Here is a 16,144-nt window from a genome sequence, read left to right as displayed (position 1 = left end):
AATGGAAAAGATACAACTATTTGAATGGAAGAGATGCAACTATTTGAATAGTTGTGCCCCTTTAGGCTTATAAAAGGTTTCTGTTGAAGAGAAACAACACATCTTTTCCTAACAAAAATTAGAAAGAAAAAGTTCTTTCTTCCTTCTTCTTCTGCAATTCCTGTAAAGTTCCGAGTGAAGATCTCTTCTACAAAAAATGAACAACTATAACAGTATGCGATTATAAACTGTGGTTTTATATGGTGTAGTTCGTATCAGTATGTGATTACACCGTCGGACTAGTGAAACAATAATCATTGATCCTGCAAATTAAATGTTTGAATTAGATTCTTCAGTTTTAAAAGGCGGAGGAATGAGGCGAGGTATTTTAAGTAGCATAAGGCAATGTATAAGTATCGAGATACGAAACATAAGTTTCATGAATCTACGTGACATATATCTTATGTTACTTCAATTTTTAGTTTTATTACTAAGAGAAGAAGTAAAAATAAAACTTTCATAATTTCACAAATAAATTTAAATAAATTACCAATAAGATGAAAAATATATTATAATTACTATTTGAAAAAGGTAACAACATAAAAAATGATAATAGTCATGGTGATCTTTAAAATAAAATCATCATTCATTTCCAGATCTATTAGTCCTTCCCACCTTCAACTAATATTTGCACTAATTATTATTTATATATTTCAAAAGAGAAAATAAAGTGTAAGAGTAATGACAAAAATGGATAAAGTTGCATCCGGAACATAGTGTTATGAAATTTCTATCCTATCAATTTCATGCATAATTTAATTTTTTTATTCATGACACTGTCATTTTCTATGAAGGTTATTTATTTATTTATATATCTTAGAAAATACCACCAAAACCTGGAAAAAACGATGGCATAAAGTATAAATAACATTACACAAATAATAAAAAGAAAAAATTCGTTAAAAACAATAAAAATCCAAATTAATGTTCCGGGGGTACGTTTTTAAGTCTGGATCTTACGCTTTTATGTCTGGGCTTACGCCCCAAATTCTAGAGTTGTATGCCTTATGGATCTATACCTTCAATTTACGTCCCAAAGCGTTTTTGATACACCCCGCTCTAGACTCACCTTGGGAATCGCCTCAAAAACTCCTTTGAAAACACCACTTGGAACCCACCTTCATCAAGAATGACAATTGACAATTGATGTTATTTCCTATTGACCTATTATATAAATGTCTTATAACTTGACCTCGGTTGGTGTGTATGTCCTCCAATTTTGGATTATACAAATTATCACTTAAATTTGTATAAAGTAGAACAAGTAGATATATACATTCTATGTGGCATAATACACGTAGAATGGTACGTAGAATATTATATAGAATACATTTATCTTCTTGTTTTATTTTATATAAGTTTAATTATTTATTTATGAAGAAAAAGATCTTAAATTAGTAAGGCGTAGGATGGTACATAGAATATTATATAAAATATATATATCTTCTTATTTTATTTTATATAAATTTAAATATCTATTTACGGAAAAAAAAATCTCAAATTATTGAGGCGAAGTTAAAGCAATAGATGCCTTTTCTATTTTATTGAGAGAGAAAAAACAAAGTGTTGTACACGTGGAAAAAGTGTACGGATAAGATAGAAGATATCTATCTAGTTAGCAAATTGGGTGACAAAAGAGAAAAAAAGACTAATGACTCACCAATGGCTTTCCTTATTGAGATCCACCATTTTTAAATTCAATTCATCATCACAGCTAACTGGCCACATGGAGAGCCACCTAAAGTTGCTTTGTGAAAGCAGAAATTGGATTGTTTTTTGGTTGAGATGCATCGAATATAGATGGGGAAGGAAGGAATTCAATCAACGATGGAAGTTATCGAGGCTCCACGAATTTCAAACACTGAATAAAATTTTTTCTTAAAAAAAGTTCGATGATACAAGTGGAAGGAGAAAATGACAAAAATGATTTCGGATAGGTTCAAAATAAATTCTTTGAATTTGCATTGAATAATTTTAATTCTTTAAATTTGTGAAAAGTTAATGTTTTTAGTTTTCGTAAAATATTTACTTGTATGTTTTCACTAAGCGATCCAAATATTAAAAAAAAAAGTACACAAAAAAATCAAAGAGGTTTCAATATATATTACATATACATAAAGATAATTTTAATTATGTCTAAACAATTTTTTCTCTATTCCATATTAGTTGAATTTCTACGATAATGCACATATATTAAGAAAAATATTCAAGGACAAAATTTGAACTATTTTTTCCTCTATTATTCTTTTGTTTAATCAGCCTCATAAAAATGATTAAATCTGAAATCATAAATATAAGTAGTGTTTTATTGGAGTATAACTTTATAAGTAGTGTGACTTACCTCTAGAAAATTATAAAAACTTCATTAATGAAAAGGATAAATATGGAAAAAGTTTTAAAATTTCTCTTGAACTTTGAACAATTATACTATTTTAAATAATGAAGAAAACTCTAAAAATTTAATTAATATAATATAAAGGGAATATCATTTTTCATCGAAAATGATTCAAATTAATCCGCTCAACTAACTTAGATCAAGAAAGTTGCACTTTATTTGTGATTATTACTCCAGAGATTGCTTCGAAATAAGATTCTTGCGTTGACCCTTTCCTGTGCTCTCCTATTCCGGCTTCCCCAGAGCTTCCGGTAGCACAGTCGAGACAGCGACGGATTCTCTGCCCCTGCGGGGATGGAGCGAGAGAAGTTTTTTTGAGAATGAAAGAGAAGGTCAGTGTTCATTGCTGAGTGATCGCTCGCTATCTGACTGGAAAAGATGGTCCGGAAGCTTCCTCTCTCCCAGCAAGCAAGACGAGATCACCACTTCTCTCAGTAATGGACTTCCTTCGGTTTAACAGATCTCGCAGGAAATCCCAAGTTGGCTACGTCACGTCTATGCTTACTATATCTACCGATTACAGAAGAAGGATACTTTTGACTTTTCAACGAATGAAGAAACTAGTACTTAAATTCGCCTCTTTCCCTTTTTAGGCAAGTTGCAACTAAATATTTGTTTTAAATTATTAAATTAAAAAAACTAAAAAATAATTTACTATTTTATATTTATTAAGTATTAATTATTTACATTTCATTCTCCAATATTTTGGATTTTATACTAGATTACTTATGAACATTAGAGGTGATTTAGTAAAAAAATATTATTTTAATTATTGCTTCTCAAGAGCTTGCCAATCAAAAAATTAGAACAAAATAAATTATAGTATCAGAATTGCAACTAATTATATTTGTATTTTTTTTTTGTTTTGGTGGCTACAAGATGTATTATTCAGATGACCACCATGATACTCGTCTATGTTTATCTTTCTAGAAAGACAGAAATGCTGCCCTTTATCATGATGCTTTGGATATTTCTCCATTTTCAAAATAAAGTTGATACTTTGCCTCTTGGAAAACTCAAATTAAAGAATTTAAATTAACATTCTCAAATATATACTAGTATATTCAACTTTAAATATTAGTCATTTTAATAAATTAAATTTATTGCAATTTTTTCCATTTAAGAAAATTAAGAAGTCATTCAGTACTTTTTCATATTTAATTGTATTGTTTCAGTAACTGGAGTATTAAATAAATAGCGATTTGATGCGACTTTTCTATTATTTTCTATTAAATCTTTTTTTTTCGAGTGCTTTAATCAAATTTGACCGATGGAGAGTGTTGAATATTTGATAGAACAAAAAATGCTCAGTTTTAACAAACTTTAAGGGCCAAAACTGTTCATAACATACTTTAGGGACTAATTTAAACATTCTATCAAACACGCGGGACCATTTTTGTCATTTTTGCTCGTTTACAGAGTCCGTGCAACTTAGAAGCACATAAATCATTAAAATACCAAAAATACCCTTGACTGCGAAGTAAGCATGTTGTCCAAGAGCTATTTCCCTAGCCTCTTATATATATATATATATATATATATAGTAATTCTCTACCCCGAAAGGGACTATATTGAATATTCTATTTATACAAAGTCTACTGTTAGAGCTACCAACCATGGCTTTCATATGGACTACAATTATAGTAGCTATAGCCATATACATGTTCCATAAGTTACTAAACATCAAGAACATAAAAAAACTTCCACCAGGTCCATGGGGAATTCCCATTTTGGGACATCTCCACTTGATAGGCAAAAATCCCCACCAAGATTTTTATAGATTAGCCAAAAAATATGGCCCTTTCATGCACATCAAACTTGGATTGGTACCAACAATTATTGCCTCTTCCCCTGAGACAGTTGAAAAAGTCCTCAAGACATATGATCATGTATTTGCTAGTAGACCTCATCATGAAGCCTCTCAATATATGTGTTATGGCCAAAGAAACTTGATTTTCTCCAAATATGGATCTTATTGGAGGAACATGAGAAAATTGACCACTTTGAACCTTGTGAGTAGCCAAAAAATCAACTCATATCAACCTTCAAGAAAGGAAGAAGTTTCCCTTTTGGTTAAATCAATCAAACATGTTGCTGATCAAGAACATGTACTTGCTGTTGATCTTAGTGCAAAAGTTTCGTTGTTGAACGCGAATTTGAGTTGTTTAATGGTTTTTGGGAAAAAGTTTATGGATGATGATTTGGACAAAAGGGGTTTTAAATCTTTAGTTCAAGAAGTTGTACATTTAGCAGCAACACCAAATCTTGGTGATTTCTTTCCTTATCTTGGTGTTTTGGACCTACAGGGGATTACTAGTAGGCTAAAGGCACTTTCCAAGGTTTTTGATGAATTTCTTGAGAAGATTATTGAAGAACATGTTCAGTCTAAGGAACAAAGGGAAACTAAGGATTTTGTTGACACCATGATGGACATTATGCAGTCTGGTGAAGCTGGATTCGAGTTTGATCGACGCCATGTCAAAGCTGTCCTATTGGTATGTAGTTTTATTTGATATTGGTGATTAATTTAGAAGCAAAAACAGATTATAGCATTTGAAATATACAAATGGATTTATCATAAACTGACTAGTTTTACGTTGGTTGTCAACCTACTGCTCCCAAGGAGAGTAAGCTCACACAAGTGTAGTATTCGTATAACCAGTCCCAATATAGGCATAATGCATAAACGTGCCTTTTAAAATTGACTTCAAATGGCATCTATGTCCTACAATTTTGGACGTATACTTAAACTTGTATAAAGTTGAACAAGTATAGACATGTATCCTACGTAGCGTCCTATGTGCTACGTGTATTATGCCAATGAGAGCAAACATAAAACTGGTGTATTCATATGACCAGCCCTAACTTGTTTAGAATTGAGACATAGTTATTTTGTTGTCGTCGTTACAACTTAAGTTTTCATAATTAACTTTTTTGTTGTAGGACATGCTTATGGCTTCAATGGACACTTCAGCAACATCAGTAGAATGGATACTCACTGAGCTACTCAGGCATCCTCATGTCATGAAGAAACTACAAAAAGAATTGGAACAAATTGTAGGCCTTGATAGAATGGTAGAAGAATCAGACCTGGAAAATTTAACTTACTTAGACATGGTAATCAAGGAAGCCCTGAGGCTGCATTCTGCTGCACCATTACTAATTCACGAGTCTATAGAAGACTGTGTTGTTGATGACTTCTTCGTGCAAAAGGGATCGAGAATTATTGTCAATGTATACGCAGCTCAAAGGGATCCTAAAGCTTGGCCTGAACCAGACAAGTTTTTGCCAGAAAGATTTGTTGAGAGCAGTGTAGATCTTCGTGGACACGACTTTCAACTTCTACCATTTGGCTCTGGTAGAAGAAGTTGCCCTGGAATGCAGTTGGGAATCATAATTGTTCGCCTTGTGGTCGCGCAATTGGTGCATTGTTTTGATTGGGAACTTCCAAATGGTATGAATCCTAGTGAATTGGACATGAGTGAGCAATTTGGAGTAGTAACTTGTAGAGCAAAGCATCTGATGGCAATTCCTACTTATAGACTCCAACTTGTAGCTGATTTAAATTAAGCATTTTCATGTATATGTACCATGTAACTTTTGATGTATTTTTAGTGCAATTGTACTGTTTATTAGTATAGTGAATTTGATTTTATTTGTTTGGCTATAAATGAATGAGAAGTTCTTGTAAGCAACTGTTCTGAATGTTTGATATTAAAATGTGTAAGCCACTTGAATAATTCAATTTCAGATGTTACATTTCAATAGGAAAGTGATATAATTGTAATGCATTCATAAGCATCCAGAAGGATTTGATCAAGTTTTTTACTATTTGATTTGAGTGAAAATGGTTATATTAAATTTGAAGAATATATATAATTTTCAGGCGTGAAATTAAAAGGAGAATGTCAAAAATAAGAATTTAATGGCACGAGATAAATTTTAGGTTTTGCGAATTGATTTCAGCTACTCTTATTTGAATAGTTAAAACAAATTTTAGTTACTTCAAGCATCTATTACTAGTGCACAGAGTTTAAGCGTATTACCAACACCTTTTTTTCTCTGAAAAAATTGAACATGGGAATTAAGATAAGAGAGTTTCATACAATTTTCATCACTTTGCTTAGTTAGTTAGGCACAAATTAATTTGTATGAGTAAGCTCATTTTGCAATTTAATTTTGCCAATAATTAAAAAGTTTATATACCAACTTATTAGAAGGATAAAACACGTCTCAAACCAGATTGATTTCGGACTTCAAATGAAATCATTTTAAGATTTTGAAAAAAACCAACACCACACTTATGGGTCTCATAAAAAGTGTGCAGTCCAAAAAGTTTAGAACCCCCCTCACACCCCCTTCCTCGTTCTTTCTTCACCTAAAGCCCTATTTCTTTTCCAACTTTTGTTCTTCTTCATTTGAGATTAAAAACACTATATGGGACCAGCTTTATTTTTCATCATCTGGTTTTGGTTCTCCATTAATTTTTGATGATAAGGACCTAAAAACACCACTAAAGAACTTGATTCAAGTGTTTTCTATTTGCATATCTATAATTTGTCTCGATTGAGTGATATTGATATTAAATTTAGTTAAAGAGAGTATATAAGTGTTGTACAACTGGCAGTAGTTAGTTAGTTTGTTGTAACTGACTCGACTTACACACAACTCACATTGTTTACATTGAGTTTGTTATTAGTGATCAGTTAGAAGCAAGTAGTTAGCTGCAAACATTGAAGTGTATAAAAGGCCACACTGGTGGCTTCAATCATTAATGAAACTCCTTCTTCTTCTTCTAATCAAATTTTCTCTAGTTCAATGTAGTTAGTTTTTTAATTCAGATTCATGAAGTGATTTTAACATGGTATCAGAGCATCGATCGAGAGGGATTGATCTGCGAGAAGAAGACAACAATCGTGAGGGATTGATCAACAAGAAGAAGACAGAAAATTGTTGAAGATTGAAGGAAAGATCAATGGCAGTAGGCGAAGTAAATGAAGCAACAGTAAATGAAGTAACAACACTAAATCACAATCACCCACTCTATCTCCAAACATCAGATACACCTGGAATTATTTTAATCCCAGTCAAACCAACAGGACCAGGAAATTATACCCTATAGAGTCGCTCCATGAGGCTGGCTTTAAGGGGAAAAGGAAAGCTAGGATTTATTACTGGGTCATGTACAAAGGAAAATTATAGAGGAGCATTAGTAGAACAATGGGAAAAATGCAATACAATAGTGTTTTCTTGGATTGCAAGCACTGTCACCAATGAATTGTTGCCAGGAATCATATATGCTTCAAATGCAAAGAAAGTCTGGACAGATTTTGAAGAGAGGTTTGATAGATCAGATTTGACAAGAACTTATCATCTATGGTCAGAGATTGGTAATTTAAAACAAGGTACTGATTCTGTTATTTTATATTACTCAAAGTTGAAGGATCTATGGTCTGAGTTAGATATGATGATTCCATCACCTAGATGCAATTGTGAAGGTTCAACTCCTTATATGGAGCATTTGAAGTCACAAAGGTTGCTCCAATTCTTGATAGGATTGAATGAGAGTTTTGGAAATATTAGAAGTAGTATCTTAGCTAGAAAACCTGTAGTAACTGTGAATGAAGCATATGCTGTAGCAACTCAAGAAGAAAACCAAAGAGCACTGGGAGTTATAGACAAAATAAGAGATGCATTAACTCTACTAGCAGGAAGATCTCAGGAATACAAGTCTCAGGAATACAAATCCAAACCAAAGAAGTTTGTACCACCTGGTACAATTTATGATCACTGTGAGTTCAAAGGTCATTTTAAGGGTGATTGCTATAGACTTGTTGGTTATCCACAAGATTTCAAGAGTAAGAGGAAAGGATCTGATGATTTTAAGCACAATTTCAAGCCTGCAAATTCACATCTCACAAAGAATGTTGATAGCTTTGCAATAATGGAAGGTACATGGAGAATCATGCATCATCCTCCCACATGTCTCTAACTCAGTATCAGGATTTAGCTGACAAAATGGATAGAACAGGAACCTCTGAATGTGTTGCTAACATGTCAGGAATCACCTCTTTGCTATTCAAAGCTAGTAAAGTTTATGAATGGATAGTTGATAGTGGAGCCACACATCATATAACACCTAATAAAGATTTGCTAACTACTATTAGAAGAATTAAGGATAGTGATTCTAGTGGTGTACAAGTTCCAATAGGAAATAGATGTGATGTCAAGGGTACAGGAGCCACAAGCATATTCAAAGGCCATGAAATTAACAATGTACTGTATGTACCAGATTTCAAGTTCAATCTACTATTAGTCTCCAAACTAACCAAGGAACTATCTTATTCAGTTTCCTTTTTCCTTGATTTTTATGTATTTCAGGGACTCTTCAATGGTAAGGTATTGGAGATTGGTAGGGAGAAGGAAGGTCTGTACATACTTGAGGAGTCAATCACAATAAATGCAGTGGTAGCTGAAAATGAAAATGCATATGCAAAGCTATGGAACTTGAGGCTAGGACATGTATCAACTGGAGTAATACATCATATTCAATCACTCAAGCACCTTTCCCACAAGAGTGTTCATCACAACTGTGAGCTATGTCATTTAGCAAAGCAATGTAGACTGAAACTTCCTATTAGCAGCAGTAAAGCATCTCAACTTTTTGAACTGATTCATGTTGATGTATGAGGTCCATATAGAAAGCCTACTCATAATAGGAAGAACTACTTTATGACTATAGTAGATAATCATAGAAGGTACACATGGATATGTTTGATCAGTTTTAAGAGTGAAGTCATTGTAGTGCTGAAATATTTCATTGCTTTAATACAAACTCAATTTGCCTTGTCTCTGAAAATACTAAGATTTGCTAATGGCTTAGAATTTTTCAATTCTTTAGTCACTAATTTACTTGCATCTCATGGGATTGTACATCAAAGTAGTTGTGTCTATACTCCTCAATAGAATGGGATAGTGGAGAGAAAACATAGACACGTTTTTGAAGTAGCTAGAGCACTGAGATTTCAGAGTTTATTACCTATTCATTTCTGGGGAGAATGTTTTAGAACAACAGTTTATCTGATCAATAAATTACCTACTGATGTGCTTGGAGGAAAGACACCTTATGAGTTATTACACATGAAATCACCCATTCTTGATCATTTGAGAGTGTTTGGTTGTCTGTGCTATGCCACTAGACTTTCAAAAGGGGATAAGTTTGCACATAAAGCTAGAAAGACAATATTTCTAGGATATTCAGAAACTCAAAAAGGGTACATATTAGATGAACTAATTGAGAGAGTTTTATTTGTGAGCAGAGATGTTTCATTTAGAGAACATATATTTCCTTATCATGAAGAAAGTTCAGCAGTTGATCTTGATATGTTTGAGTTAATTCCTTCTGTAGATTCTACATTTAGATGTATCTATCCCATTATGTTAGATCAGCCAGATGCTTTTGCCCAACCTATTGAGGGTCATATTGACAGTGGTGCAATACCAGAACCAGTAGATAATATTATTGTGAACCAGATACTGAAGATTGTTCACATGAAATGAGTCTACCAGAGTCATCACCAGAAGTTGAGGAAGCTATACCATTAGAGGTTCAGGCAAACATTCCTACCAAAATCAGACCTATCAGGAATACTAAGCAACCTATTTGGCTTAATAATTATGTTACTACCGCACAATCTTTTAAACCATCTGCTAGTTGCTTCTATCCCATCTCAGATTACATAGACTATTCTCACTTGTCCTCTCTTTATTAGGCTTACTTGAGTTCTTTCTCCACCACCACCGAACCTAAGTCTTTTAAAGAGGCCTCTCAGGATGACAAATAGATGACTGATGAGATTAATGCTCTAGAAAGTAACCACACTTGGGAGGTAGTTGATTTGCCTCCTGGGAAGCAAGCTGTTGGTTCAAAATGGGTTTTTAAGATAAAATATAAGGTTGATGGAACTGTAGATAAATACAAAGAAAGATTGATAACTAAGGACTATAATCATAGAGAAGGGTTGGATTATCGTGAGACATTTTCCCCTGTTTTCAAGCTGGTAACTGAGAACAATTATCAACATTGCAGCCTCAAATGACTGGACTTTAAGGCAAGTGGATGTCAATAATGCCTTTTTATAAGGTGATCTCTATGAAGATGTCTATATGTCTTTGCCTCACGAATTTCACAAGCAGGGGAAGACAAGGGTGTGTAAGCTTATGAAATCTCTGTATGGTCTCAAACAGGGTTCTAGATAATGGAATATAAAGTTGTCTACAGCCTTGATAGAAGCAGGGTACACTCAAAGCTCACATAATATTTACCAAACATACAAATAATAATATTGTAATAGTCTTGGTCTATGTTGATGACCTATTGATTATAGGAAGCAGTCTTCGGGCAGTCGCTAACCGTTGCGCCTTCCCTTCTGCTTACACAATTTCTTTGTGAAGATGGTAGATGAAGCTCAAAATACCCTACATAGAAAATTCAAGGTGAAATATTTAGGACAACTTAGATATTTCCTAGGGATTGAAGTATTGAGGTCAAAAAAAGGGATCCTACTTAACCAAAGGAAGTGTACATTAGAATTACTCTCCACAGTGGGACTGAGTGGTGCTAGACCAACTTCTACTCCCATGGAGACAAACATAAAGCTTACCACAGTTGAATATGATTCAGCAGTGGGTAAAACTAATAATCCTATTCTAGATGACATTCATTGTTATTCGCACCTAATTGGGAAGTTTATATATTTGACAATCACTAGACCTGATATATGCTTTGTAGTTCAGGTTCTTAGCCAATTCATGCAAAGGCCAAAAATATCACATTGGGATGCAACTTTGAGAGTACTAAGGTACTTAAAGAAATCACTAGGGCAAGGAGTACTACTGAAGAGAGATTCAATCAATACTTTGACATCATTTTGTAACTCAGATTGGGAAGCTTTCCCAAACACCAAAAGATCAGTAACAGAGTATGTGATATAGCTTGGTAAATCACTGATTTAACGGAAATTTAAGAAGCAACACACGATAAGTAGGAGCTCTGCAGAGGCTGAATATAGAAGCATGGCAAGAGCAGTAGTAAAGATTATTTAGTTGGTAGGACTACCCAAAGAACTCAGAGTGAAAGTCACTATACCAGTTAAGTTGTGCTGTGACAATAAGTTAGTCATACAAATTGCCTCTAATCCAATTTTTTATGAAAGAACCAAACATATAGAAATTGACTGTCACTTTGTAAGGGAAAATATCAAGGATAGCCTGATCAAGACAGAACAGGTTGAGACTAAATCTTAGTTGGCAGATTTGCTTAAAAAGGATTAGGGCTAGCACAACATCAGTTTCTACTTTCCAAGCTAGGAGTTCTTGACATTTTTCATCCTAGCTTGAGGGGGAGTGTTGACACCATTCAAGTAGGTTTTGATAATGAAAAATGAGAACTAGATTATGGGAACCCGATTCACTTGCTGGATGGTGCAGTAGGCAGACGTGAAAAATTGGATAAATCCTTGTATAAGTCAAAAACGCAGAATAAGACTCCTATAAGGAAAATTAATAAAACAAAAGTTGTACTTTTCTTTTAGGACTCAACTAGGTCTTCAAAAACCAATGCTATAAAAGGAGAAAAGCATACAAAGGATTCTTTGGCTTTTTGCAAAATCTGATATCGAGAATTTTTTAAGCAAAAGGCAAGGCAGCGTTTCAAGAGCAAAACATTGAAAAAAGAAGAACTAGAGTTAGGTTTTCTTTCTGAAAGTTAATTCATGTGTTTGAACTCTACTTAGAAATATTATTGAGTTATAAGTTTCTAAGGTAGAAAGTGAGGCTTGTCACAAGAAGTGGATTTGACTTCTTGGAGAGTTTGAGTTGCGATTATAGTTCATCATTAGAGTTAGTTTATTGAGTTGTAATCTAAATTGCTCTTTGAAATTTAGTGAAGTTTGGTGGAAATCCTACGAGGTGTAGGTTGTGATTACTGTTTACATTTGTATTACTAGTTCAAGAACCTGATTCTTGAAATCCTTAGGTGGTATAGGTTTCTTCAGGGAGTATTAAATTTAGTTAAATAGAGTATATAAGTGTTGTACAACTAGCAGTAGTTTGTTAGTTTGTTGTAACTAACTCGACTTACACACAACTCACATTGTTTACATTAAGGTTGTTATTAGTGATCAGTAGAAGCAAGTAGTTAGCTACAAACATTGAAGTGTATAAAAAGCCCACACTGTTGGCTTCATTCATTAATGAAACTCCTCCTCCTTCTTCTTCTTCTAATCAAATTCTCTCTAGTTCAATGTAGTTAGTTTGTTAATTCAGATTAATGGAGTGATTTTAACAATTGAGCTTTGTTAGAATATCCTAAGGAGCTTGTATATCATATTAGAAGATGTTTAGAGAAAACCTGAGGCAGATTTAAGTTTGATTTCCACTATTTCTATATATATCCCCATGAATATCAGTATATATCACATTGCATATTTTTTTCTTATGTATATCATGAATATTTGTGTATCTCCATTAAATATTGTGTGTGATATACTGATATACAACATGAGATACACATGTCACACACATTTTTTCTAGTCAAATCTGTTAACACACACTCACACCTACAAGAAGGAGGAATTTTTTTTTTTTGATTTTCTTATACTAGTTTTATTTTATTTGAGTGAAAATGGTTTTATTAATTTTGAAGGAGATATATATTTTTCAGACGTGAAATTAAAAGGAGAGAGCCAAAGATAAAAATCCAATGGTACATGATAAATTTTAGGTTTTTGTGAAGTGGTTTTAGCTACTTTTATTTGAATAGTTAAAACAAATTTTGGATATTTCAAGCATCTATTACTAGTGCTAGGCATACAAGTGTATTACCAACACTCTCTTTTCACTCAAAAACTAGAACATGCCAATTAAGATAAGAGAGTTCCATACAATTTTCATCACTTTGCGTAGTTAGTTGAGATCAATTGGATTGGGGGACACCCCCAAACTTAGTTCAACAAATATCCATGTATTTTCTTTTTGATTTATTTTTTTAGGATTAGGAAAAAAATTTAAAAAGTGGTAGGGTCATGGGACTATGCGATATATTATAAACTTGGGTTGTGGGGTCATGAACCTATTTAATATTTTACATACTTGGGTTGTGGGGTAAGGGGCTTCTTTAAACTTTTCAAAACCTTGGGGATAAAATACAAGTATATATAAATATATTTTACCATTACTTAAACTATTAAATAAATTTTAATATTAAAAATTAATCCCAATATATTTAAGAACCCCTCAGGATTCAAATAAATTTCTAGAAAAGTCTGTCCAACTTCTCTTCCGACTTCTACCACTGCTCTTCAATGCCTCTTTTTCTTCCAAAACCATCAACCTCCATAAACTCATCTTTCTACAAAAACAAAAATGTTTCTGGATTTCAAAACTCTCATCGCTTTCGTCTCAAGTATGTTTAATCATTTAAACTCTCACCTTTCTTTGCATTTTCTTGATGTCATTATCTGGTGTTTCAATTTGGAAAATACCCAGAGAGTTTTTGAATATTTATGTTGTCTCAGTTGGTTTTTTGAGATTTTTACTGTTTTTGAGATCTAAAATTTTTGAAGATCAAAACCTTTTGGAGATCAAATTTAATGTTTCTGGATATTTGTGCCATTGCATGGTCGATTTTTATTAAAAGTAGTACTTATTTGGATGTTTTTAATTGAGCATTATGATGATTGTGTTAATAGACCAGTGGTCGATAGCCTTAATCTGATTGATGGTGTTACTCTGATTGATCGTGCTTGTAGATAGTATATTATGGCTAAACCCTTACTTTGGTTGGTTATGTTATTTACCATGCTTGTATATAATATATTATGGCTAAGACTAGAGGCGGCAACATCAAACGATCTACTCTTACTCCTCCTAAAAATAATAAATGAAAGGCTGCTGAAGAAGTTTCAAAAACTTCAAAAATGAAAAAAATTATAGTCGAGGAGCCTGATGAGTCAGAATCTGGAACAATGGTTGTGACTGAAAACTACCACAACAGTAGTGATGAAGCTAGTATTGATGTTCTATCTAGTGAAACGTGAGATAGTGCAGATGGGGACAGTAGCAGAGATACCCGAGATACCTTTAGTAGAGATGAGGTTGATCCCCTATCCTTGCCAATTTGTGCAAAAGATATCTCTGGTAAGTCTTACGCCTAGCGATTTGGATGGATAGTATAGGATCATTTCCAGCAAAATATTTGTTAGTGTCATGATCTAAGCCTAAGGCCTAGACGTGACATGGTGAATGAGAAACCCGAAAGTATCTCAAACAAGCCTCTTATCATCCTTTTAGCCTTTCATAGGTAATGACAATAAATAAATAAGTGGAAATTATAATAGTAAATCTTCAACTTACATATGTATAACAATACCTCTAACTTTTAGATTTAACGGGGCTAAAATAAGTTCCTAGCTCACCCTCAATCAAAATAGAATGAAATGCCATTGTAAGTGTCTAAAGGTGTCAACATATCATAAGCTAGAGAGATAAGAGAGTATTATTTTCCGAATATGGAAATCACCAATAGTAGCCTTCAAACGAAATATCAACTAGCCATGTGGAGGAGAACGAGAAGGAGCACCGTTTCCTACATGGTGATATCATGTAGGCAAAAGTATGCGTTAGTACTTTGAATGTACTAAGTATGTAGACATGCAATACAATATAAAATATTTAGTACATTTATAAGGTAAAGTACATAAATGGGTGCATGCATAAGAAATCAAGTAGATAACATTTAAATCATTCATATATGGATATATACAGGCATGATTAATCATGTAAATAGCATTTAAAACGTTCATTTATGGGAAGTTGACTATAACCGACATTAAGACCATGTGAGCTATTACATGAAATCCAACATAACCCCCTATGTTGGCCGGAGAGTCTACTTGCCTAGGGTAGAACTCCGTCAACTTTACATTTTACTTTAACTTTAAGGGCTTTCTTGGATCCATTAGCCTAATCCTATAAGGGCTCCTATGTTGGCACATAGTTAATGAGACAAGGGGTTGCTACTAGGAATCCCTTATCGATTACCACTACAATGATTGCTACTAGGATTTCCTTACCAAATTTCACTACAATGACCCATTCGGTGCTAAGTCAATCCCACATAATAATTTAATACTTCAAAATAATCATAGCATATAGCTGAGAATTCAAAACATCACATTTGGTAGAATAGCTCATTAAAACCTTTGGTGATTCAAATATGCAAAAATTGTCCTTATTGCATAAAGAATCCATCATTCATAGCATTTCATCATTCTTTTATTTCATAAGACTCCCTTTTGATCATAGACATTCATTTGGAGTCAAAGCTTTCAAGTTAAACTTAATTGAAAATATAGTAAAACTAGGTGAGTTCAAATTACTTCAACTTTCAAACATGTATGTAAATGAAATTATGCATAAATACTTTGAAATTCATCAATTAAAAATCATGCTTTAAACAACCCACCATGAATTTTAATAACCTTTAAAGAGCTAAGTAGAGAAAATACTTGCAAATCATCAATCCATATATATGAAATCATTTTGCATTAAAATAGAGCAATAATCATTTGTTTAACCTTGATTCGTTCTATTAAATAGAAATAAGAATTACCCATCAGAAAATATTATTTAAATCAAGAGATTTAGTTG

The 16,144-nt window shown here is 33.1% G+C and overlaps 1 protein-coding gene across 1 annotated transcript; it reads left to right on the top strand.

The window, feature by feature from the left end:
- The first annotated feature begins 4,006 nt into the window (after nt 1-4,006).
- LOC129887300 (cytochrome P450 71AU50-like) lies at nt 4,007-6,158 on the top strand. The gene is made up of 2 exons (XM_055962351.1): nt 4,007-4,929; nt 5,378-6,158. Exons 1-2 carry the CDS (start codon nt 4,051-4,053, stop codon nt 6,002-6,004), a joined length of 1,506 nt encoding a protein of 501 aa, XP_055818326.1. The 5' UTR covers nt 4,007-4,050; the 3' UTR covers nt 6,005-6,158.
- The last annotated feature ends 9,986 nt before the right edge of the window (nt 6,159-16,144 follow it).

The sequence above is a fragment of the Solanum dulcamara genome, chromosome 1 (assembly GCF_947179165.1).
Source record: "Solanum dulcamara chromosome 1, daSolDulc1.2, whole genome shotgun sequence".
NCBI lineage: Eukaryota > Viridiplantae > Streptophyta > Magnoliopsida > Solanales > Solanaceae > Solanum > Solanum dulcamara.
This window is presented reverse-complemented; position numbering and strand designations above follow the sequence as displayed.